At 37.4% G+C, this 24,531-nt stretch overlaps 3 protein-coding genes across 5 annotated transcripts; 1 reads left to right on the top strand and 2 right to left on the bottom strand.

The window, feature by feature from the left end:
- Positions 1 to 2,841: 2,841 nt before the first annotated feature.
- LOC132149362 (WD repeat domain phosphoinositide-interacting protein 2-like) lies at positions 2,842 to 11,628 on the top strand. 3 transcript variants are annotated; one of them, XM_059558536.1, is made up of 12 exons: positions 2,842 to 3,088; positions 3,999 to 4,081; positions 5,230 to 5,399; positions 5,507 to 5,603; positions 5,842 to 5,939; positions 6,045 to 6,137; positions 7,090 to 7,160; positions 7,268 to 7,381; positions 7,615 to 7,779; positions 7,860 to 7,967; positions 9,366 to 9,463; positions 9,544 to 11,628. In XM_059558536.1, the coding sequence occupies exons 1-12, from the start codon at positions 3,015 to 3,017 to the stop codon at positions 9,654 to 9,656; spliced, it is 1,284 nt and encodes a 427-aa protein (XP_059414519.1). In that variant the 5' UTR covers positions 2,842 to 3,014; the 3' UTR covers positions 9,657 to 11,628. The 3 variants fall into 3 exon arrangements, with proteins under 3 accessions (XP_059414519.1, XP_059414521.1, XP_059414520.1); XM_059558537.1 differs by having other exon boundaries at positions 2,843 to 3,088; positions 7,268 to 7,375; XM_059558538.1 differs by lacking the exon at positions 7,268 to 7,381.
- On the bottom strand, positions 11,401 to 18,851 carry LOC132149364 (actin-related protein 2/3 complex subunit 1B-A-like). Its single transcript, XM_059558540.1, has 10 exons — positions 18,700 to 18,851; positions 18,035 to 18,106; positions 14,938 to 15,042; positions 14,631 to 14,853; positions 12,958 to 13,065; positions 12,665 to 12,871; positions 12,504 to 12,579; positions 12,226 to 12,422; positions 11,830 to 11,920; positions 11,401 to 11,728 (listed from the first exon to the last, which is right to left on the bottom strand). The coding sequence occupies exons 2-10, from the start codon at positions 18,096 to 18,098 to the stop codon at positions 11,690 to 11,692; spliced, it is 1,110 nt and encodes a 369-aa protein (XP_059414523.1). The 5' UTR covers positions 18,099 to 18,106; positions 18,700 to 18,851; the 3' UTR covers positions 11,401 to 11,689.
- A 526-nt stretch (positions 18,852 to 19,377) lies between these two features.
- Positions 19,378 to 23,830, bottom strand: LOC132149363 (actin-related protein 2/3 complex subunit 1A-like). The gene is made up of 10 exons (XM_059558539.1): positions 23,653 to 23,830; positions 22,596 to 22,685; positions 22,386 to 22,490; positions 21,326 to 21,548; positions 21,134 to 21,241; positions 20,818 to 21,030; positions 20,622 to 20,697; positions 20,349 to 20,542; positions 19,731 to 19,821; positions 19,378 to 19,619 (listed from the first exon to the last, which is right to left on the bottom strand). The coding sequence occupies exons 2-10, from the start codon at positions 22,657 to 22,659 to the stop codon at positions 19,581 to 19,583; spliced, it is 1,113 nt and encodes a 370-aa protein (XP_059414522.1). The 5' UTR covers positions 22,660 to 22,685; positions 23,653 to 23,830; the 3' UTR covers positions 19,378 to 19,580.
- Between the last annotated feature and the right edge of the window lie 701 nt (positions 23,831 to 24,531).

Below are 24,531 nucleotides of genomic sequence, written 5' to 3'. Positions count from 1 at the left end.
TGAAGGGAATTTCTATTGCTGGTACGGAATTGTTTATTAGCCAACTGGCAGATGATACAGCATTGTTTCTAAGAGATGTCTCTCAGATCCCAATTGCTTTAACCTCTCTTCAGTCTTTCTCTAATGCATCTGGCCTTTTGCTTAATATTAATAAATGCGAATTACTCCCGATAAAAAAATGTGCTGCAACCTCTATCTCTAACATTCCCATCAAAAAAAAGTGTCACCTGTTTAGGAATAAAAATAATAAAAGATACTAAACTGAGATGTCAGATGAATTTTAGTGTTGCTCAAATTTCTTTGGAAAAATAAAACTCATTATATTAGAAAATCAGTTATTTTGAATTCTTATAATAAAGGTGGCTTAAATTTCATTGATTTTGATTCTCTTAACAATACCTTAAAAATTAATTGGCTTAAACGTTTCCTACACAATCAATCTTCTATTTGGAGTATAATCCCAAGATATATCTTTTCTCAATTAGGAGGTATACATTTTCTTTTAATGTGCAATTATTCAGTTAATAAACTTCCTGTCAAGCTTTCCAATTATCATCAGCAGATGCTTATGGCTTGGAGACTTATTTACAAGCATAATTTCTCGCCACACAATTTTTTAATTTGGAACAACTGTAATATTCTACATAGGAGGAAATCTTTGTTTTTTGAGAACTGGTTCAATAATGGAGTGATGTTTGTAAACCAGCTATTTGATAGTGAAGGTAATTTATTTAATTATTCCGATTTTGTTTCAGGATACCAATTCCCAGTATCTATTAAAGAATTTAATATAGTTTTCAAGGCCATCTCTTTGGAAATCTGTATGCTGTTTAGAAACAATAACAGTGCTACAGTGACTTCTGTTTATCACCCTAGCCCTGAATCCACTGTGGTTGGTTCTATTTGTTTTTCAATGCATATAAATCCAACTATAAAATCAGGTCATTATTTTTGGACCCTGTTACTTGAATTCCTTCCTCCATTTCTTATTGGAATAACCTTTTTGATGAATTAAATGGTCATATGTTTGGTCACTTCCTCAGAAATTTTTTCTAACAAATAAAGTTAAAGAAATATCCTATAAAATTATTCAAAGATTTTATCCAGTTAAATACTTTTTAAAGAAATTTAGAAGTGATATTGATACTTCCTGCTCTTTTTGTGAAGCCTCTTCTGAAACTGTTGATCATTTGTTTTGGGAATGTCTTTTTGCTCTGTCTTTCTGGAATAATATTGATGCTCTGATTGTCCAAAAGGTTTTTTGTAATTTTTCTTTATCATATAGACAATTCTTTTTGGGTTTTATGTTAAAGACAAGAATCTAATTAATGCAAGTTTTTGTATAAACCTTCTTTTATATATTGGAAAGTTTCATATCCATAAATGTAAATATATGAAAAGTAAACCCCACTTTAGCTTTTTCAAAGAAGAATTGAAGATGTATTTAAATACAATTTCATCTTCCGTTAACAAGAAAGCAATGAAAACTTCCAGAATTTGTGCCATGTTTAATATTCTTCCTTAATGTTTTTTCTTTTTTGTGCCCTCTCCTTTTATTTTTATTTTTTCTCTTCTCTTCTCTCTTTTTCTTTTAAGACTATATTGTTGAATAGATTTACATTTATTTTATATTTCCTCTTTTAATGTACACTGAACCATAATTTCTCTTTTGTCTTGAAAGATTGTTTATATTTCTTGTATGTATCGTCTTTTGTTTGTTAATATTGCAATAAAAAAAAATAATTAATATTTTCTGTATCTTATAGCATTTTAGTTTTGTATTGTTTGTAGTGTGATCAACGTTTGCGTAAGTACTAGATGTGTTGGGGAAATAACACGTAACATTTTAATTACATTTTGCTAAAATGAACGAAATGACTCGAAAAAAGATTCGTTCATTTTGCTGAACGCGACTCAAAAGTCCGAGTCGGTATAATGATCCAGTCTATGGTCATCTCAGAGACATGAAGCCCTCTGCTGGTTAAATAAGTTCATAACATTTCCATCTGCGTCTGATCCATCATGATTGCAGAGATGGCTTCCAGATCACATCAAATATTTTAAAGATACAATTGAATAATATTTTAAAGACAAAACAGGCTATAAAATAGGCAAAAAAAATCCAGATATTTATTGATTAGTAAATTTTTTAAATGGAAGTTTTGAACCTTTAGAGTTTAGGAAAAAGAAAATCAAAATTATTATTGCATATCTTGCAAATGTGTTCATGTTTGTATCACATTTGATATCAAGCTTTCATGGCCTATATTGTATGATGTTGTGAAATTATGGACTGAAAACAAACTGAACAAAATGTATGCAATTTGATGCAGATGTTATTTATATGGCCAAAAGTAAGGTGAAATTGTAACAGCTTATAATGTAAATCAATTCAATTTTATAGTCCTAACGGTAGCGGTAAGCAGACTACTAATGTAAAATGCATAGAAAATGTCAGTTGTCACCCAAAAATATGGCTACGTAAGATGATATTAAAATGTTTAGTTTTATTAACTCATATTAACATGAGTTTTATTTATAAAAAAAAAAGAAAAGAAAAAAACTATGTTTGCATAATCAAGTATGCTAAATCTTGATACTTCAGGCCAAGTGTTCATCTTGAAATATTAATAACAATTTAAAAGTTATTCTTACATTTACTTATTACTCACAGCAAACAGACAAATGTAACACCACCTTAAAGTTGGGGCTTCACTGGGAAGCTTCTGAAATTAATTAGGATAAATTGTGTAAACGTTCTGCAAAGCACTGGACACATCCCCGCTTTAGTGAGAAATAGAGCACCTTTCCCTTTAATTGGAACGGAGCCTGTGCGTGCAGCAGTCACTGCGCATGCGCACGGAAAAGGTGCAACAGTGGCTGGAGAAAAACAACAACATTCATTGGAGCAAGGGTGGAACTTATGGCAGTGCGAGACGACACCAGATTTCATTGATTCAATCCACATCGGAGCCCTTTTCCCTTCGGCTTAATCTGTAAATGGTGTCGAGCCCATGAACCTGGCCAGTCAGAGCGGAGAGGCAGGCTGCAGCCAGCTGCTCTTCGCCAACTTTAATCAGGATAACACGTAAGAAAAGAAACACGCTACTGCTGCTGGCCTAACAGCCCGTCTACTCGACAACAACACAGTGCTGTCAGTATAATCAACGAGTAATTTGCACCGCAGTCCTGCGAAGCTGCGTTTGTTGTAACTGAAGCGTTTCGCTGTGTCGTCGCTCCAGTGCAGTGCGGATAGGTTTTTAAAGCGTGCTAATTCACTCTTGTTATCCTTACTGACTTTTAAGTCGGTCCTTCTTAAGACGATTGCACACGATGTGTTAATGCAATTTTTGTTTAAATCAGCACCCAATTTTGCCCTGTGAAGTAACGTTAGACAAATTCACCCACGAGACTTGTAGCACTAGCGCCCGTGCTAACACGAAAAATACACATTTGCTTTTCTGCAAAGCTTTATGTTTCAGCCTAACTGTGTGAAATATTAAACACGGGATGTTAAATCAAACTTTGGTTATATAACGTTATTTCATTTGGCAAGTGTTATATAAAGGTATCTTTTAGCTGTGTGTTTAATGAAGTAGGACGACACAGCGAAATAACGTTAGCTCAAATGTTAGCAACGCCAGAGTAACCTATGACTTAAAACTGAGCTTTGATTTCGTCTTTTGGCTGATAGTTTCTATGCAATTTTATGTTTTTTATCTTTCCAAATCCAGTAACCAAAGAACCAGCTGTGAAGTCTAAGAATAACAGCTGCTACATTTCAGCACTATAGAAAGTAAACTACTCTAAAATAGTTTAGTAGTCTAACTTTTGTATCTTGAAGTTCGATTGCATAATAGCTCTTGAACACATTTCCCCATCAGGGCTACAACCTGCTTTTAGTCATTAAGCAAACCAGTAGAACATAAAGAAGTGGATTTGTGTTTTAATGACTTACTGTAGCATTTCGTTATTTTTACTACTTTTGCTTTTTCCAGATCCCTAGCTGTTGGTACCAAGTCCGGGTACAAGTTTTTCTCCTTGTCATCAGTGGACAAATTGGAACAAATTTACGAATGTAGTAAGTTATTTTTGTTTTAGTTATTGTCAGGCTTTATTCAGCTTGTGTAGTCATGCAAATCATACCTAGTATGGCTGCTTATACTTCTGGCATGATATAAGTTGATTGAGGGGGTTGATAATATATCATGCTCTCTCTGGAAGTCAGAGATAATCAGGGGTGTACAAGGAGTTTGAAAAGTGAGAGTCCTTGAAATTATTCAAATGAAGAGTTCTAGATGCTGATTGGCAACATTTCAATGTAAGATTCCAGCTGTGCCGAAATACTATCTATAGAGGCCAGCTCTTAACCTTCGTTTAAATGTCAGAAACCATAGTGTAAGGATGGCAGCACTGCGATTTACTTAGTAAAATACCATTTTAAATAAGTTATGCATCCTTATGATATTTCCATTAATGTAATAATGGTTTTATAAAGGGAGTCAGCACTCAGCGACGTGCTGTATCATCAAAGTCACAGCTGAAGGGCTTGCATGCACACTTTGTGCCTCTCAATTGTCTTAAACTGTAACTAAATTCAGAAAAAGTCTTCCTGTCTGTAAGTGTTTAAACTTCAAAAAAAGTAATAGGGCAGGATGTAGACATTTCAAAAAGTCTTCAAAATGGGTTGTGTTAGTTAATTTTGCTACGTCCCTGTAGTCCACTGGTTCTTAAACAGTGGCCTCAGCAAACTTCCAGCTTTCAAAATCATATCCTCTTCGTAACTCTTGTTGTTGTTGAAGAACATCCAGTTCTTGAATATTCTTTCATCACAAAATAATTGTGGTTAATTCAAATTAATAAATCAATACGCCCAGTTTCTGTAAATAAAAATGGTTGAAAAAAACAAAAACAAGCTGCTTAATTACAGCAGAAATACCAAAACTATAATCGCTGCTGTTATTGGGGAAAGACTTTGAATAATAAACGGGGAGCCTTTGAGTTGAACTGGTTGAGAATCACTGCTGTAGTCCATTATAAATCTGGTTGTGTTTTCATGGTGTGTGTGTGTGTTCATGGTGTGTGTGCACTTTGGATGGGTTAAATGCAGAGCACGAATTCTGAGTATGCGTCATCATACTTGGCTGTATGTCACGTCACTTTCACTTAAATGTTTGCATGAGTGTAGTGCATAAGACATGTTTTATATTCTCATGTGTTTGTGCTCAGCTGACACAGAAGATGTGTGCATCGTGGAGAGATTGTTCTCCAGCAGCCTTGTCGCTATTGTCAGCCTTAAGGCACCTAGGAAGCTGAAAGTCTGTCATTTCAAGAAAGGGACTGAGATATGCAACTACAGCTACTCAAACACTATACTGGCTGTAAAACTAAACAGACAGGTAAGTACGCAAACATCCATTTCCTGTGATGCATGTTCACAGTTTTGTGTTTTATTGCAAGTGATCAGACCAAATGAGAATGTTGCAAACCTGCTTTATTTCCACAGAGACTGATCGTGTGTTTAGAGGAGTCACTCTATATCCACAACATTAGGGATATGAAAGTACTACATACCATTCGAGAGACCCCTCCGAATCCTTCCGGTGGGTACCACTGCTTGCCGTCAATGCATCATTGTCAGTGTGCCGTTTTTTTTCCAGACTTTTCTTGGGGAAGTACATGTAGCAGCTGCTTCTTTCAGAAAGATCTAGTACTCTATTTATGTTTGGGGAACTGAAAGCGTAGGTTTGCAACTGTTGCTAATGGCATGGCCTTGTTGTTATTAGTATTAACCAGACAGATGTTTTATTTGTGATTATTAATGTCAGTAAACATTTATAGGACTATGTACCCTGTCAATCAGTAATGACAACTGTTACTTGGCCTATCCGGGAAGTGCAACAATTGGAGAGGTACAAGTTTTTGACACTGTCAATCTGGTAAGTACTGTGTAGTTTTAATGTTTGCCTTAATTATGGCTTAATTAAGGGATTGTGTTAAACAGGGTTGGTCACTATGTCTGTGTGTGTGATAATCCTCCCCAGAGGGCAGCTAACATGATACCTGCCCATGATAGTCCACTAGCAGCACTCGCATTTGATGCGAGCGGCACCAAATTGGCCACGGCATCTGAGAAGGTAGAGCTGTGTGTGTGTGTGTGTGTGTGTGTGTGTGTGTGTGTGTGTGTGTGTGTGAGTGAGAGACACTCATTCAGTTAGAATAAAGCTGGGTGATATGGCCAATATTCACATAATTCACTTCTAACTCAGTGAATCGATTCCAAACTCTGAACTGTTTGCTTGTATTGTCAATCAAAAATGTTTACAGAAGTCACTGAATGGAATTTTCCATGACTTTTTTTTGTTGTAGTTTAAAAATATATGAAGGCTCTTTATTACTATGTGTTGTATTTGTGAATATGAGTAAATGATTAAATGTCATTATATTAAACAACTTTATAACTTTTTTCCTCTTGCATTAAAAGTTTATATTTTGGCTTCTGCTTAGCTACACTTGTTTGGGTGATAAAGAAAATAAATTGTAGCTCAAATCTTTCAATTTTTAGTGATATTGCCCAACTACTGTATATGCACTACCGATCAAAATTTTCAGGTTAATAATAATGTTTATGAAAGAAGTATTAGGTTTACTAATGAAAAGAATGCTAATTTTTATGAAAAACAATAACATTGTGCAAAATTATTACAATTTAAAACACATTTTCTATTTTAAAGTATTATTTATTCATGTGATGGCAAAACTGAATTTTCAAAGAAATACTTTTTTTCAATATTGAAAACAGTTGTGCTGCTTCATATTTATGATATACTTTTTTGATAAATAGAAAGTTCATAAGAACAGAATTTTGTTTTTAAATAATCTGCAACATTATAAATATCTTGACTGTCACTTTTGAGCAATTTAAGTTGTCCTTGATGAATAAAATATTAATTTCTTTCAAATTTTTGAATGGTGTTTGCAAATTGACCTTCAAGATTTAAAGTGCTGAATAATAATGGATCAAGAGTTTTAGTTTTTGTAAGCTTACTCAGTTACATTTTCAGACCCTCTTTTCTTGGTATTATTTAGGGCACTGTAATCCGAGTGTTCTCCATTCCGGAGGGCCAAAAGCTCTTTGAGTTCCGGAGGGGAGTAAAGAGGTAGTAAACTATTACTGTACTATATTTCTATCAACACAAAAACACCAAGAACTATAATAAGCACACAGAGTGAAAACAATGCACTTTCTTTAATTATCCCTCGACAGATGTGTGAGCATCTGTTCCCTCGCCTTCAGTATGGAGGGACTCTATCTGTCTGCTTCAAGCAACACGGAGACAGTTCATATTTTTAAGCTGGAGACCCAGAGAGAGAAGTCAGTGTAATGATGCCCACTGAAATAAGTGGTTCTTCAGACCTTCTTCTCACACCTCAAACACAATCCTGAGCATTTGTACATTTTCCTTTTTATTGATTAAAATCTTGTTTGAGCAAGAGCAAGCCTCCTTCTGATAACAGATCTGCAAGCTGTGCTAAAAACAGAACATAGGCATAGTTTTCTTTTTCATCTTTTATTTTGCAGCAACTTTTTTATTTTTTTTATTTTCATCTTAGGCCTCAAGAGGAGCCCACTACTTGGACGGGATACTTTGGTAAAGTATTGATGGCCTCCACAACGTATCTGCCAGCACATGTGACAGAGATGTTCACTCAAGGAAGGGCATTCGCTACAGTCAGACTGCCCTTTTCAGGTCACAAGAACGTCTGCGCTCTGGCCATGTGAGGAAACCGCTCAGTCTAAATATGCTATCAGCAACCCCGATGTGTCTCTGATTATCTTGCTTGTGATTGGTTTCTAGAATCCAGAAGATCCCACGTCTGCTGGTGGCTGCAGCTGATGGTTATCTTTACCTGTACAATCTGGACCCACAGGAGGGGGGAGAGTGCACACTAATGAAGCAGCATAAGTGAGACCTGGTGTTACCAAGTTGGAACTATCTATCAGACTACTAGTCTATACGGTCTCACTTTATTTTAAGGTCTAGTTCTCACTATTAACTATGACGTTTGCCTCAGTAAACTCCTAATTACTGCTTCTTAATAGTAAGTAAGGTAGGTGTTATGTTTATGTATTGAGTAGGATTAGGGATGTAGAATATGGTCATGCAGCAGAATATGTGCTTTATAAGTACTAATAAACAGCCAATATACTACAGTAGTAATATGCATGCTAATAAGCAACTAATTAATAGTGAGAATTGGTCCCTATACTAAAGTGTTGACATACACGATCATGTAAGTTTGGGGTTGGTAAGATTTGAAAAAGTTTCTGGAAGAAGTCTCTGGATAGATTTGAAACTAATTTATTCCTGTGAAGGATCAGAGCAGAAATCTGTTTGATTTTGTGGAAACAGTGATCAGTTTTTTTAGGTGTCTTTAATAAATAGAAAGTTTAAAGAACAGTATTTATTTGAAATAAGATAAATGTCTTTACTGTCGCTTCCGAACAATTTAATGCATCTTTGCTGAAGAAAAGCATTCATTTCTTTCAGAAAAAAATCTTAGTGCCCCAAAATTTTGAATGGTAATGTATAAATAGAATGTTTCTGTTGGTTATCGAGTATCCTGTACAATTTACTGTGAACAGGACTAATGCATTGTGCTGGGTAATCCCAATCCATAGCTGAATGCTAAATGCCAAATATTTTCTGATTGGCTGTAATTTATTTCTCTCTCTCTCTGTTTGTACATGGAAAAAGAGGAATTGCTTGACACTCAAAATGTAATGCATCATGGCTACTAAAGAGTGTTATATATATATATATATATATATATATATATTTTTTTTTTTTTTTTTCATCACTGTAACCTTCAGCACCACTATGTTAGCGTTTAGCTTAGCACCATTCATTCCTTGGGATCCAAACAGGGATGAATTTAGAAGCTTCCAAACACGTCCATGTTTTCCCTATTTAAAGACGATTACATGAGTAGTTACGAGTCAGTATGGTGACACAAAATAAACTGGCAGTATTTTGTGTCACTATACTCACTCGTGTAACTGCTCATGTAACTCATGTAGGGAAAACATGGACGTGTTTGGTAGCTTTTAAATTCATCCATGTTTGGATCCTAAGGAATGAATGATGCTAAACGCTAGCATAGTGGCACTGCGCAATACAGTGATTGAGATGGGAGAGGTACGTATCAACTTGTCTAAGTTGAGGGAAGAACATAGTGGAATATGGAAAAACGCTTTCCTTTAAATAGTATGTATTGTAATGGAATCTGTCTGAAATAGTTTTAGGTTTACACTGATTGAAATGTCATGTGAATTTCTTATGTAAATATGATTCTTCCTTTAGGTTAGATGGAAGTGCAGAGCCAGCGAATGAAATTCTTGAACAAACAGCTCACGACCGGCCACTTGTGGCACAGACCTACAGTGCTGCTGTTGCCAAAGGTAAGAAGCTGTCGTTTTCACTTAAAGAATGATCAGATGTAAATGTTAAAAATGGCCTGGAATGGTTTTCATTGGCTCAGGTTACACTGAGGATCAGGGGGCGGTGGGGGGTGCTGGGGTGGAGGATGACATGAACACCATGCACCTGGATGAAGAGAACGAGCAGCCTCCGTTAATCCTGGAAACAGACTGAGCTGCTGCCAGTCATGCCCTGGATGGAAGATGGAAGCGACTGAGTGACATTGCAGAGGGGGCTTCCCTCCTCTGGTGCTGCTATGGACATGTGTGACCAGATAGAGAACGGGATTAAAAGAGAGATCATTTTAAAGCAAGCCTAGCTGTAGCCTTATTCTGTCTCTTGTTGCGTATAGATGTTTCCCTTCCCCCACCTTTGTGGCTTTATAAAACCAGGTGAACTTTTCTTTTGTTTCCTTTTTTTAATGCCCAGTTATGTCCTTAATCAGACCAAAATATGAAATCCAAGCTGCAGGTGTCACATTTCTTAGCTTTGCATGTACATGTGCCAAGAATAGAAATCCTAGAAAACCTTTGCTTTTCATGTAGATGGTTCTGATGTGTTTGCTGACCATTTGTGTCATTTTTTGATTGTGATTGAAAGCAAACTGGCTTGCGCCACCTGCTACATCACCACACGACTGTGCAGTGTCTGCATTGTGGAGTCCCTTACCAATCATCAACATCTGTGGCAAAATGTGAATATTGTCCTGTAATAATCTATATGACATGTTAACATGACGTCCTGGTTACAATTACTGTTTGAAAAGTGTTTTTAACAGGCTGAGAGGGTTGTTTTTAGTTTTATCTTGAATTTCTGCATCTATACATGCACATGCTTTACAATACTCTCTTCTAATTAATCCTATACCACATTAAGGTTAAACAGGCAATGTGGAGATCAAAACTTTGTTTGGCTTTGAATTTCCCCTCGTGTCTTCATACAGCCTAATTTCTTTGAAAAAGCTGTATTATTTGAAGTCCCAAACACTTAAGCAACCTCAGTAGTAGAACTGATGAATGATGAAGGCATTTAATGTATTGATTTGAGAAGGAACTAGCCTGTGTTGAACGTGGTTTCAAGAGGCAGCCAGTCATCAACTGGTTTCTAGGACATTTTGTTTGAAACCTAAGGAATGAATGAAGGAAGTCATGCCTCGTCCCTTTGATTTATTCTCAATACCAGCAGCTGATGATTGCTCATGAGCCTCATTTTTGGTAGGTTCCTACTTTGAGGGCCTTGTCCTTTGCAAAGAGAAAAAGCGGAATATATTTCACTATAAACATCAATTTTTAGTAAAAGTTTGCAGCTTTTATCTTACAAGTGGGGTATGTTCTCTCAGACATCCGTATGGATGTCAGTCTGAACAGACAGGTCACATAGTCTGGCAGTTGAACCAGAACAGGTCAAAAGTTTAAAGAGATATTCAGGGTTTTTGAATGTGATTACCAAATATTCACAATAATACACAATGTTAGCCGGTGTGTCCAAATAAGCACACAGAGCAAACAAAATACATAGACATTCGGAGATACTGCCTGAATTCTCGGAGCTCTAAAGAATCTTGAGATGATTTTTCTGCATGATTGCCTCTTGAGCATGTTTTGATGTTGCTTATCAACAAATGTCAGTAATAAATTGACTTGTGTCTTCATCAGCCAATGAGCTCTCAACCCCTAAGGCCACTTTAATCTGTTTTCTAATGATTTTTGTATAAAATGTAAATTGTTCCATATAAAAAAAATTAAATAAAACCTCTGTTGAAAATGTTTAGCATCTTATTAGATTTTCCCCCATCATTCCATAACTATTTAAATTCAGTGTAGAAAGTGGTGTACTGATCTTTTATGTACATTATACATCTCAAATTACATAGAGTTGCATTGAAATGATTGGGTTAACACAGGAAATATTCAACATGTTTAATCCTTAGCAAGTAATCATTTTTATTTTATTAGTTTCAATTGCAGTTTATTAAAAATCCAATGCAAGGTACCTGCAGTATTTAAAGAAAAGCAATCAATGACCAGCACATAAATTCAGACAAAATACTGTTTTTGGTTCATCCTGAACCACGTCCTAAATTGTATCAGTATACAATCCTTAAACCACTTACACTTAATCAAAACATAATCTTACTGCATTAAAATAGAGATCGCAAAAAGGCAACAATATGAACGGCAGACATTTTGTTCTGATGTCTGCAATGTCTAGACAATCTTGAGGTCCTTCATTGCAGATTCAAGGGTCTGAAACAGAATTAACAAAATAATTATAATCATCTTTATGCACTTTTTGACTACTGCTAACAAATGAATAATTATGAAATTCACAAAAGTTAAACAAGTACCTTTACATCCCAAATAGTCATGCCTCCGTCCATACCAGTGGTGCAGAATTTGGCACACTGTGCTTTTCCCCCATTAAGAATTGAGATTTGGCTAAGAAGTGATAAAAAATTTTTAAATACATTAACAGATCAAAATGTTTGTTGTTGTATATTAATGTTTCAAGTTGAAGTATTTTCAGCACCACTAGAGGCAGCAAACGGAATTGCAATCTGTTTATTTAATGCTGGGTGGGGCATCTCAACATTGGCTCAGTCCATCTTTTGATTTTGGGGCAGAGCTATTTTTTTCCCAATAAAGGACGGGGAGTGACTGAAACTTTTAATGCCACAGTGGATGAGAAATTACTAACTTTCAACATAAAGGAATGTGGCTGAAAGACAAACTATATGTGGTACCTGATGCTGTTCTTGTGCACAGACTCAAGGACAGCTTCTTTGGTGTCAGTGGTGGCTTTCTTATCCAGGTTCTGGAAGCGTTCTCTGGCTGACATGCCCTTCTGAGCACTCTGTTTGGGTATGTCGAGTTTTCCTCCAAAAGACAAGGCTGCTTTGTTCGAATCATAGACAAACAACACGGGGTAGCAGTCATGGCCCTGAAAAATATATAAAAATTAGGGGACAATCTAAAAAACAGATTACTTTGGCATCAAGGCCTGACATCTGAAGATACTTACAGCTGCCACTAGGCTGTTCTCAGTAATGAAAGTCACACACAGAAGAGGCAAGGTTTCTGAAGTAAGACTGGTGCAGCTGGCAAGATGAAATGAAATGATTAGGTAAATATGATTTTTAAAGGCATGTGTGTGAAGGCCCAGATTTGAAAGGCAATACTCACACAGCAGTCTTTCCTCCCTCAGCCACTGCCACAGTGCTGTCATGGCTGGCCCAGGCCACACGATTCCCACTGTCTGAGAAACAGACGCCATGCACCCAACCTGAAGTTCCAGTAGATTCGAACATGACCTCTCCAAAGGGCATTTTAGAGCCCCATGGTGTTGGAGCAGGCTTCTCTTCTACTTCCTTTATGTAAGCAGAAAAGATCCTGGATGGGGATTTAACCAATAGGAAGTTCAAATAACAGCTGTGTTCATAAAAGAGAAATTATAATGCAAATAAGATTGAACTAACCTGCATTTAAAGTCACATGATCCAGCTGCTAAAAGAACGTTATTGGGGTGCCAGTCCAAACAAAGGATGGTAGAGCGTATGGGCTTCTTAATGTGTTTGCACACCCACCTAGCATAATAAAAAATAACTTTAAGCATCTTAGATACACCAAATCAAAACAATTGATTAGTTTGTATTATTTGACAGTAATTAATGTCTGCTGAAATCCTAAAATGTAGTTCATAATACAACATTTGTTAGTTCTGGTCCTCGCATTGTTGGTATAACAGTTAAGTAGCACTGGGATTTTTCACTACCGTTCTGAAAATTAACCATGGTTTTACTACAGTCAAAGTGTAGTAACCATGTTTTTTTTGGTGTATTGATTACCAGTTTTACTACAAATACCATGGTTAAACTATGGTCAGTGCAGCAAAACCATGGTTAATTTGTGGTTAGCATGGTTTAATTATAGTAAGCAGGGTTTTTTATTTATTTGTAGTAAAACCATGGTTAATTTCCGTAAGGGTAATATTTTTTTGGGATTTCTGCAGGTAACTTAGTTTTGCCAGTTGGTGGTGACAGTTACTTTACAAGTGAGTCATTAAATAATTTTTTATCTAATGCTGGCCGCACACTAGATGATTTTAAGGTCGATTTGGGGGTGGTGGCCCGATTTGCGGCTCCTGACGTGTTCCCCACGATAGCCAATGAGAGCGAGCAAGCGTCACCTACCGGACGTTGCATGCTTCTTTAGGAATGATTATTCATTAATGGCAGCTGTGGCCTAATGCTTAGAGAGTTGGACTTGTAATCTGAAGATCGCAGGTTTGAGTCTCAGTGCTGGCAGGAGTTGTAGGTGGGAGCGAGTGAATGAACAGTGCGCTCTCTTCCACCCCTCAACACCCATGGCTGAAGTGCCCTTGAGCAAGGCACTGAACCCTCCAGTTGCTGGATATAGCTGCCCACTGCTCCAGGTGTGTGATACTTGGGTTAAATGCCGAGTATGGGTCATGACTTTCACTTTCACTAATTCAACTGATTTATTCAAAAACACTGACTGATTCAGGAATGAAACAAGTGAGTGAGTCATAAAATCATTCATAAAACCGATTCCTTAAAGTTAGATTTGTTTAGCAACGCCACCAAATGCGTTGATGGGCAAATTCCGTTGTTCATTTGTTTGTCTATTCTCCCCCTGAAATAGAAACTTGTGTCTAAAAAGTTTTTCAGTATTGTTAGTAGCAGTGTTTATTGAACTACTTTATTGTATTAAAGCAATATCACATTCACTCTGTTGTGATATTGTCTGCTGTGTATCAGCAAGATTATGATTGCCTAGGGCCCAAAACAGCAATTCTGGAATTCACACCAACAGCGTGATAAATTGAGTATATTGAGTTAAATATGGTCACATGCGGCTCACAAGTTGATGTGTAACATGTAACCTGTAATCCAGCATTGTTGCACATGGAAGTTTCTGAAAGTGACAAATCGACTGATGAATCAAGTTTCAAGGCGGTTGGTGAGTACCAGCATCCTCTGCTGTGCATTTCTAGTCATGCCATTCCAAGCACTGCTTAAAACCGAGCCATTTAAAAATAACAGAGAGCCCATCTGCCTCATAACAGTAGTAGATTAGCACTTCTGCCAGAAAAAGCTCACTATATCCATTTCTCCTGCTTTATACTCACCAGTCATTATCCTGCTCAAAATAGCAGACTGAGATCAGACGTGAGCCACTGCCCACTGCAAACTTGTTTTCTTTAGGAGACCATTTCACACAGCGGGCAGCACGGTTGATCCTCAGAATGACCAGGGTGGGTTTCCATACATCTCCTTTTAGGGTCCAGACGTACGCATTACGGTCAGTGCCGCATGTCACAATGCGATTGCTCTCGGGGGCCCAGTCAATACCTGGGTGATGAAGAAATGGCCAGCATAAGATGATGTTGGTCACAGTAATGCTTTGTGTAGGTCAAGTGAACCATCTAGACTTACCAGTTACTTGACCATTGTGCTCCTTCAGCACATGGATTTTGCTCCAGTTGTTTCCGTCCTTCTTGTAGATATGGACTTCATGGTTATTAGGACACAGTGCAATTTCTAAAGAAAACAGGAATCCCAGTGTATAAGATATTCAGCGCAAGGACAAAAATACTTTGGCTTTATGCATTGGATAACCGCCTAAATATGTTAGTAGTAAGCAGAGGTGGGTAGAGTACCCAAAAACTGTACTCAAGTAAAAGTAAAAGTACTTCTAGAAATATTTACTCAAGTAAAAGTAAAAGTACTAGTCTTGAATAGTTACTTGAGTAAGAGTAAAAGAGTATCGGATAAAAAATCTACTCAAGTAGTTAGTTACTAGTTACTTTGGGTCATATATACTGAGCCTATTTTTATTTAGATCTATAGATAAAATGTATGTAATGTATGTGTGCATGTATAAATGTATATATTTCATCAGCCTTTACTCCAATTTATGTAATTTATTATAAAACCCTGTCTGTTTACTTAAGTAACAGATATAGGTGTCATGCCATAACATATTTTTAATACGACTGACTTTATATTAAATGTGAATTTAACATTGAAAGTTAATGTGATATAAATATTGCTACTAATCTTTCATTGTTCAGAAAGAGAGCAAATAACATTTACATTATTAAAGATAATTTTCACTGACAGTCTAGATTTCAATCACTCTCAGAAACTCCCATTAAAATCACTGAAACTGTTAACACTGTGAAATCAATATCTTAATTAAAGATTCGTACACACATCTGCACTTTGTTGTTCCTGCGAGAGAATTCGCCAGAAAGAGGTCTCCAGTCAGTGAGCGAGTGAAGGAAGCACCGGCATTTTAGCGATGACTCATCTGAACGCCTCTGATTGGCCAATGCTTTAATAAGCTCAAAAGAATCATGTGTGATTGGTTATAATGCGCAGCGCTGTATAAACGCATCTATCTCTGGCTAAGCGCCAGCAAGCAATCACAGATCTGAATTTAGCAGCTGATAATATGACTCGCTGAACGTACTTGCACAGGTGTGATTGTATTAAAATCAATAAAATCTTAATCGGCTATTTTTTGTCTTTTGGAAGCTGCATTCAACTTGACTCCCCTCTGTTATAAGCCACACACGTACAACAAACTAATGTCACAGTGGTATCGTGTACTGTAATCGAATGTAGCCCAAGTTATTACCTGTTAAACAGTAGACAGCACACGCGGTATTCATCTAATAAGGATCTCCATCGCTAGCAAATAATAGCCTTTGCAGATTTCAATTCAGTGCAGTTCCAGCCACGTTTTCAACGCTCTTTCTGTTCTTAAACGTTACAACTCCGAGTGAACCACTTCAGATGCTCAGCGCGTACGGTGCGGCAGGGAACTGAACGACTCATTCAAACTGATTCATGAACCTATTCACTCGTTTGCCAATTGGTTTGATCAAGCCTTTGAACAGAATTGACTCAAAAGAATGAATCATTCGCGAATGGGCATCGCTCATTGCCCAGAGAAAAGTAGACGGCGCGTTTGGAATAAACTGAAGCATTATAACATTTATTGCATTAAGATAAAGTAACGAGAGGAGCGTAACACACAGTAACGAAGTAAAACTACAGATTTCCCCCCAAAAATTTACTCAAGTAAGAGTATAAAGTACCCATCTTTAAATATACTCCGAAAAGTATTCGTTACCCCAAAAAATTACTCAAGTAAATGTAACGAAGTAAATGTAACTCGTTACTACCCACCTCTGGTAGTAAGTACTTGTTTCTTCAAGTTTTATTAGTGCCACTTTATTAAAATGATTATTAATATCCCCATTACTGTGTGGATTGTTGAGGAGAGGTTGGATTTATGATGGTGGGATATATTTTGGTCTGGTGTAAAAAAAAAAAAAAATGAGTGAAAAAAAAATCCCATAGACTATCATTAAAATGGACTCTACTTTGCTCTTTTGGAGCAATGAAAAACTACTAAGCAACACACTAAAAACTACTCAAAAAACCTTAGGAACTGCAATGCAAAAACACTTGGCAACCACCTTTAACTCTCTAACATTATGGCAGGCATCATCGCTCATGTTTGCAGAATAGTGTTTAAAAGTAAATAGGCCTATCCCAATACCCACACTGCTTCAAAGCAGTATTTGGTTGACGAAGTGTATCACGTCATTTGCAAAATGTTGGAAGTATGTCACATACGTAGCAAATGGTCAAATACAAAGGCAACAAGCGTAGAGATTGGGAACAGTCCCGATCCTGGATTCTGACACAGCATCTGTTTCCCGGCACAGCAGATGTGGTCTCACATTTTTTATAGGTGAGCTATGTTTTTAACAGCAGCAGTTAAACCTCAAAGTCTTTCTCAGGCGTATCGTTTCTGTTGCTCTGTGGTCTGCTGAAGACGTATGGCATCAGCAACCAAGCACCATTCATGGTAAAACAGGAAGTCTGGGGGGAATTAGTCATTACTGCTTCTCTCATCAGCATGAAAAGAAAAGCAGGGCGGCAACCGTGAAAAGACACAACTTTGACGTTTAGATTTTTGCTCTTTAAAGTCGTTTTTTAAACTCTTAATTTCTTGTTTTGGGTTTTTGAGAGCACTTAACTTTTGATGCGAAAGGATTCTAACTGGCATCATAAACCACATAAAACCAAGTGCACATGTGGCATGCATGATAATACATGTGTTTGTACATTTGCGGAAGGATATGCAGCTTTTCATCCAAAATGTAGGTTTCAGCAGAACAATGTAGACATTCAGTAGGCGCTTGATGGGTGGTGGTTCACAAGACGATTTAAAACTCTAATAAATGTTAAAATTCATGTAATATGGGTAGCAAGACCATATCTGTGAGAAAATGTTAAACATTAGTCCATAGTTCAAATCTCAACCCTATTCAGAAAAATCCTCAAAAGACGTATTTGATTCGTGATCAAATGAGCTTTGGAGACGAATCATGTGTGTATTCGGTCAGTGATGCTCCCACAAGAATACATAGTTCAGATGATAAAGGATGTATTTAGCCCTAGACACTGGGAATTGCTCCAAAGACTAAGAGATGCTGCAACTATGAGAACTTACGAGTTCGGTCCTTGTTCCAGGCATGACAGCTGATAGGTTCAAGAAGAAAGCTGTGATAAGACATGGCTGCTTCTTCCTGCAAATTCAATTTGAAGATATTTTGAGATAAACTGGTAAAAACAATGTTTTATCATACCCCTGCAACATGACACCTCATTCACTTCAGTAAAGGCCTGTCACTTAAATGGAGAAGTTTTGAACTTCCCATTTAAGTTTGTTCATTTTCTTTTCTGGGTTTTTTACTTATTTCTGTTTTAGTCATACTTAAAACTAAAACGGTTTTGCATTTGTAATAGCAAGTAGTATTATTTTCCTCAATGTTTGAAGTAAATTAAAACCAGACCAGAAGGGAATGCGACAAAGCAGATGCTCCACTTACAAGAAAAACACACAAAACACCCCCAGTATCTATCATAGTTTCCGTTTAAAACATAACGGTTCTCTGCTGAGGGAGTTTGCAGCAGTGAGTTTCAAATGTCAGGCAGAACTGAAAATCTCTCGCTACAGCTAGAAAGTCACAGAAATACTGAAACATACTTTCTAGTTGTAATTCTGCATGTTAGTGAGGCACAAACCCAAGCATTTTGAATCTACTGATTGTTTCACATCTGAAAAAAAAAAATTCTTCCATTCATATAAGCAAAACCATGTTTTTTTCTACTTACCCGGCAAACCGTAAAAAAACTGAGAGATGTGGGGGGAATTGACAGTCTGCAACAGAAGCCTGAGTTCGTGGACTCTGAGCAGTCAACACAAACGCTGGCTTTGCTCTGAATGAACTAAAGTATTTCCTTGTTCGTTATTCTCTCCAAATATGCACTACTTCCCCTTCCCTGTTAGAAACATATAACCACTTCCTTGTGTGGGCGGCTGTCTGCTGGTGAGGAGGGTTTGCAGTTCAACTCCCCTTCACTTGCATGTTTTTTAAAACCCTTCGTCTGCAAAGCTGATTTATGGTCACTAACTATTTTGAATAAATATTTATGTGCATTGTAATCATTTACAAGAACTGTTAACTTAAAAAAAAACATGTATAACCCAACCTTTGGTTGCAATCTGTTGCAATCTGAGAGCTGTGTATATCTAGTAGCATTTGAAAGCCTAGATGTTTCCTGTTAGCATGGAAAGCAGTCAATCTCAGCGACAAAGGCATTGATTCAAACAGAAAGAGACGACATTTGCAAATGGTGTGTAGTATACATGATTTATTTCTAGCAGACCATTTACATAAAATTCTCCTTTTAATTTAACACCTCTCCGGTTCCCCTGGAGACCCAGTACATTTTGATCAAACATCACACACTGCTGGGGTGCCAGCTTTGGCTTTTTTTTTTCCTAAAAACAAAAAACAAAAAAAAAGAAAACAAGTTCCTGACCCCTTTTTCCATTAGTGTTTTTCAGTTTTTAAGAGTGTCATATCAGGTCATACCATTGCTCTGTGTTTCTTTTTTCTTTCTTTTTTTACTTTCAGAAGTGTTATCGGAAATCTCCTTGTTAGTCTTCAAGCTGCATTGCTTGTGCTGTGTCATGCTAGTTCGTGTGAGTTTTACATGATCCGCAGGCCTTGGATTGAAGACTCTAAGGTCTGTGGAAAGAATTAAGTAAACAAGGTCATAATTCTGGTTATCTGAGACTCAAGGGATAAAACAGAAGTAAGTTGATGTTTGGCATAGTTTCGAAAGAATTAAATACAAACTTTGAAATCCCATATGGTCATTGCTCCGTCAATCCCTGTAGTGCAGAATTTGCGACAATCTCTTTTGTCTCCTTCATATATAGACACTTGGCTGCAAAGTTGAAATTACAAATTATAAATAATTGTGCACAATTACAATAATAAACATGATCATTTATTTACAAAGTTAGGGGTCAGTAAGAATTTAAATCTTTTTCAAAAAAGTCTCTTACGGTCACAAAGGCTGCATTTATTTTAACTTTAAAGTAAAAAACAGTAACATTGTGAAACTGAAGTAATTTATTCTGATAACAAAGCTGAATTTTCAGCATCATTACTCCAGTCTTCAGTGTCACATGATCCTTCAGAAATCATTTAAATATGCCAATTTGCAGCTTAAGTAACATTTCTTATTATCAACATCAGTGTTGTGCTGCTTAATATATTTTTGTGGAAACCATAATACATTTTTTTCAGGATTTTCTGATATACAGTAAGTTCAAAAGAACTGCATTTATTTGAAATAGAAATATTTTGCAACATTGTAAATGTCTTTACTGTCATTTTTGTTTGACTGAATTAGTTTATTTTGGGGGAAAAAAAAATTTCCACAAAATTTATATATATAATTTGCCCTACGTGATGCTGTTCTGATGTAGAGTTTCTAGGGTGCTGTTGCGGTCCTCAGTGGTGGCCCTCTTGTCCATGTTGCGGAAGCGCTCCATGGCAGAAATGTTGCGCTGGATGCTCTGCTTTGGAATGTCCAACTTGGATATGAAGGTCAAGGTTCCACCATCATCAAAACTGAACAGCATAGGACAGCAATCGTGACCCTGACGAAAAAAAAAGGCAATCACCTCTAAAGTATGGCACAAAAAACATGTTTCAACCAATGAAAAAAAAGCTTCTTACTGCTGCCACAATGTTGTTTTCAGAAACAAAAGTCACACTCAGAAGGGCAAGGTATTCTGTCTTCAGCTGACTTGGCCTGCAAAACAGAAGTGTGCTATTAGTCATTAACGAGCATGATGGATTACAAAAAGTGTCCATCCACAAATCATAAGCAGTTTTTTTTCCTAAATACACACCAACCATTTCCAATACTCACGTTGAGCTTATTGTGGGGTCCACTACAGTGACGGTGCTGTCATGGCTGACCCAAGCCAGTTTGTTCCCACTGGCTGAGAAACAGACGCTGTGAACCCATCCTCCACTTCCTGCCCCGCCAAACTCTGCCATCACCTGCCCAAAGGGCATCTTGGACCCCCATGGGGTTGGAGCTGGTTTCTCATCCACCTCCTTGATGTACGCAGAGAATACCCTAAGAAACAAACATGCAAATATGATTCAGAGCGTTAACAAAGTTTTTCAGTACCACTGACATTTACATGGAAGGGTTAACCAGATTTAATATGCAGAATCACCTGCATTTGAAGTCACATGACCCAGCTGCCAGAAGCACATTATTTGGATGCCAGTCTAAACTGAGGACAGTTGAACGGATGGGCTTCTTGATGTGTTTACTAACCCACCTAAAAAATAATAATTATATATAAAGTGACAAGAACTGAGAGATAAATCAATCAGTGTAGTCCAACATATCAGCTGTGCCCTACCAATCATTTTCAGACTCAAAGTAGCAAACGGATATGAGTCGCGCTCCGCTCCCCACTGCAAACTTGTTCTCCAGCGGAGACCATTTCACAAACGTGGCAGCGCGGTTGATCCTGAGAATAACGAGGGTGGGTTTCCACACGCCGTCCTTTTGACTCCATACATAAGCATTACGGTCAGCTCCACAGGTCACAATACGATCACTTTTAGGAGCCCAATCAATGCCTGGAGAACAACAACAAAAACAAAAAAACAATAATAATGGTCAACTGTCTGTTTCAACATAATGTGAGGAATTGAAAGGGATACTCCATCCCAAAATGTCGTTCCAAACCCATAAAAGCTTTGTTCGTCTTCGGAACACAATTTAAGATATTCTGGATGAAAACCGGGAGGCTTGAGATGGTCACATAGACTGCAGAGTAAGTTACACTGTCAAGGTCCAGAAAAGTATGAAAGACATTGTCAGAAAAGTCCATCTGCCATCAGTGGTTTAACCGCAATGTTATGAAGCGACGAGAATACTGTTTGTAAGCGAAGAAAACAAAAAGAACGAGTTTATTCAACAATATCAGCCGCGCCACAAGGATGCACTGTTTCTACGCATATTTAGTTTTGATTTGAAAGAAAACAGTGCATCCTTGTGGCGCGGCTGATACAGAAGATCATACAGTGATATGAAGAGACACAGAGGAGACTGTTGACAAAAGAATTGTTGAATAAAGTCGTTATTTTTGTTTTCTTCGCTTACAAAGAGTATTCTCGTTGTTTCATAATGTTACAGTTGAACCACTGATGGCAGATGGACTATTCTGATAATGACTTTCATACTTTTCTGGACCTTGACAGTGTAACTTACTTGGCAGTCTATGGGACGGTCTCAAGCATCACAGTTTTCATCCAAAATATCTTAAATTGTGCTCCGAAGATGAACAAAGCTTTTATGGGTTTGGAATGACATGGGGGAAAGTGATTAATAACAAAAATCTCATTTTGGGGTGGAGTCACACTTTAAAAAATGTAACATTCATGTTTGAAATTCAGTTTACAGGGAGTTTTTACCCGTGATGTGTCCATTGTGTTCTTTTAACTCGTGAGATTTCACCCACTGATTCCCACTTTTCTTGTATATATGGACCTCGTGATTATTTGGACTGATAGCAATTTCTGTAATTGAAAAACATTGCATGAGATGAGGCATTGGTTCAGAAATGATAAAATCATGGTTTCAGGCACCATCTACGAATAAATGACAGTGAAACTCTTTCTTACGAGTCCGGTCCCGGTTCCACGCATGGCATGTAATTGGTTCCAACAAAAACTGGTGGAGTGACATTGTCTTCAAATAAGTTGCAGCTCTGCCTGAAATGAAACACAATCATGTTTGATTGATTGATATGGTAGTAATATTATAACTTCAATTATACTTAACTTCTATTCAAGCAGTCTCGATATTTACATTTATTCATTAAGCAGATGGGTTTATCCAAAGAGACATAAAAAATTAGGAATTTAGTATAACAACACTGTGAATACATGTAATGCATGTAATGCAGCTGGGAAAAGTGCAGGAGTTATTTCAAACACTAGGAGGTCCTCTCCACTCCTGCAGACTGATCCAGTCCGGTTTTGATTGGTGACACGCAAAGCTTGCTGTTTTGGCTTCTTTTTTAACTATTTTCTTTGCAGAAAACACATATAGAAACTAACTGGACAAAATGTATTTGGAAACGCAAGTTTATCGACATTAATTACATGTTTACTGAACTGCTTATTTTGAGTTTAATAATAAATAATTTGCAATCGTGGATGTATTTGTGAATGGCTTCTTGAGTGTCAAAAACGATGAAAACCAGCACTGAAAAACTGGCAAGCCGGGGCTAAATCACATACATTAGTCCAAGTCTCCGAATAAATCTGCACTGTTTTTATTTTGTACTTATATAACTTACTAAAGCAAAAGTTGCCTGTTCAACCGGCAAAACCTGGTAACGGCTGTCAGTTCCCGATTTTGGGCGTGGTGAGGCAGAAGATCAATATCTAATGCCACAGGCTTCTGTTCGCGAGCTGCCTGCCTGCTGTATTAGCCGATAGCTAACGCGAAAAACAGATCAAATTCAAGTAAAATTACGCAGAAAGCTAAAAAATATATTCCGGGTTTCAAGATAAAGGTCTGTAGTAGCTTATACATCCGTGAACATTGTAATAACGCGAGTGAAGTTACAGAAATGTTTGTGGTTACATTTGAGGATCAGGAAGGCCTTGCTCCAGATGCCGGTTGAGTTCGCTCCCTGCTGTCGGAGAAAGGCATGACACGGGCTTCATTTACCTGAACTGATGCTCCGCTTCTGGTGGAGATGTTCGTAAGGATGTTCGCTCTCGGATGTTCACCTGTTGGACGGACTTGAATTCGCGGACTCTGGACAGTCGACACGAATTCACTCCGACGGCTCTCCTCGCTCCCTGATTTCGGCCTGTCAAGGAATCCAGGAAATGGCACACCGCTCAGTGCGCGTGCGTACGCGCGGCAAACGGTGGGCGTGTCCGTGTGCAAGTAATTCAGGATAGTGCGCCGTGCGGGCTTGCCTGGGAGTGTACCATAGACAGTAAAAGAAAAAGTGTACGAGCAGGCCAGGGGATCAAAGCAGTGTGCGATTTTTGATCTAAAGCGGGATTAGCTTGATTTTATTAGTATGTCCTCGATAAGGACTAGTCCTTAATATATCGGTGCAATATTACAGTGTGGATTTCTTGACGTTGTTTTGTTCGAAAGACCACTTCTCCCTCTTAATAGTCCTTTTCTTGTTCACTGCTCTTCCTGATTTTGGTTCATGTGGGATGAATTATGCCACTTTGCCAATACTGCAGTAGCTATAACCAAGGCCAAATTAGTTGTCAGAAGATGGGCAAAATATTCATTATTACATACATGCATATGGGCTACACTAGCCTACCATATAAAAGCTTGTGGTCAGTATCTATTTTTTTAAAATAAATTAGGTTTGCATTGTTACAAAAGATTTCTATTTCAAATAAATGAATCAAATAATCCTAAATAAACAAACAAACAAAGTTTCCACACACACACACACACAAGGAAACAGCTCTACTATTTTCATCAACGTTTCCTGAGCAGCCAATCAGTATATTAGAATGATTTCTGAAGGATATGTTACACTAAAGACTGGAGTAATGATGCTGAAAATTC

The sequence above is a fragment of the Carassius carassius genome, chromosome 9 (assembly GCF_963082965.1).
Source record: "Carassius carassius chromosome 9, fCarCar2.1, whole genome shotgun sequence".
Lineage (NCBI taxonomy): Eukaryota > Metazoa > Chordata > Actinopteri > Cypriniformes > Cyprinidae > Carassius > Carassius carassius.
Note: the sequence above shows the minus strand (reverse complement) of the source record. Positions and strands in the feature narration are given on the sequence as shown.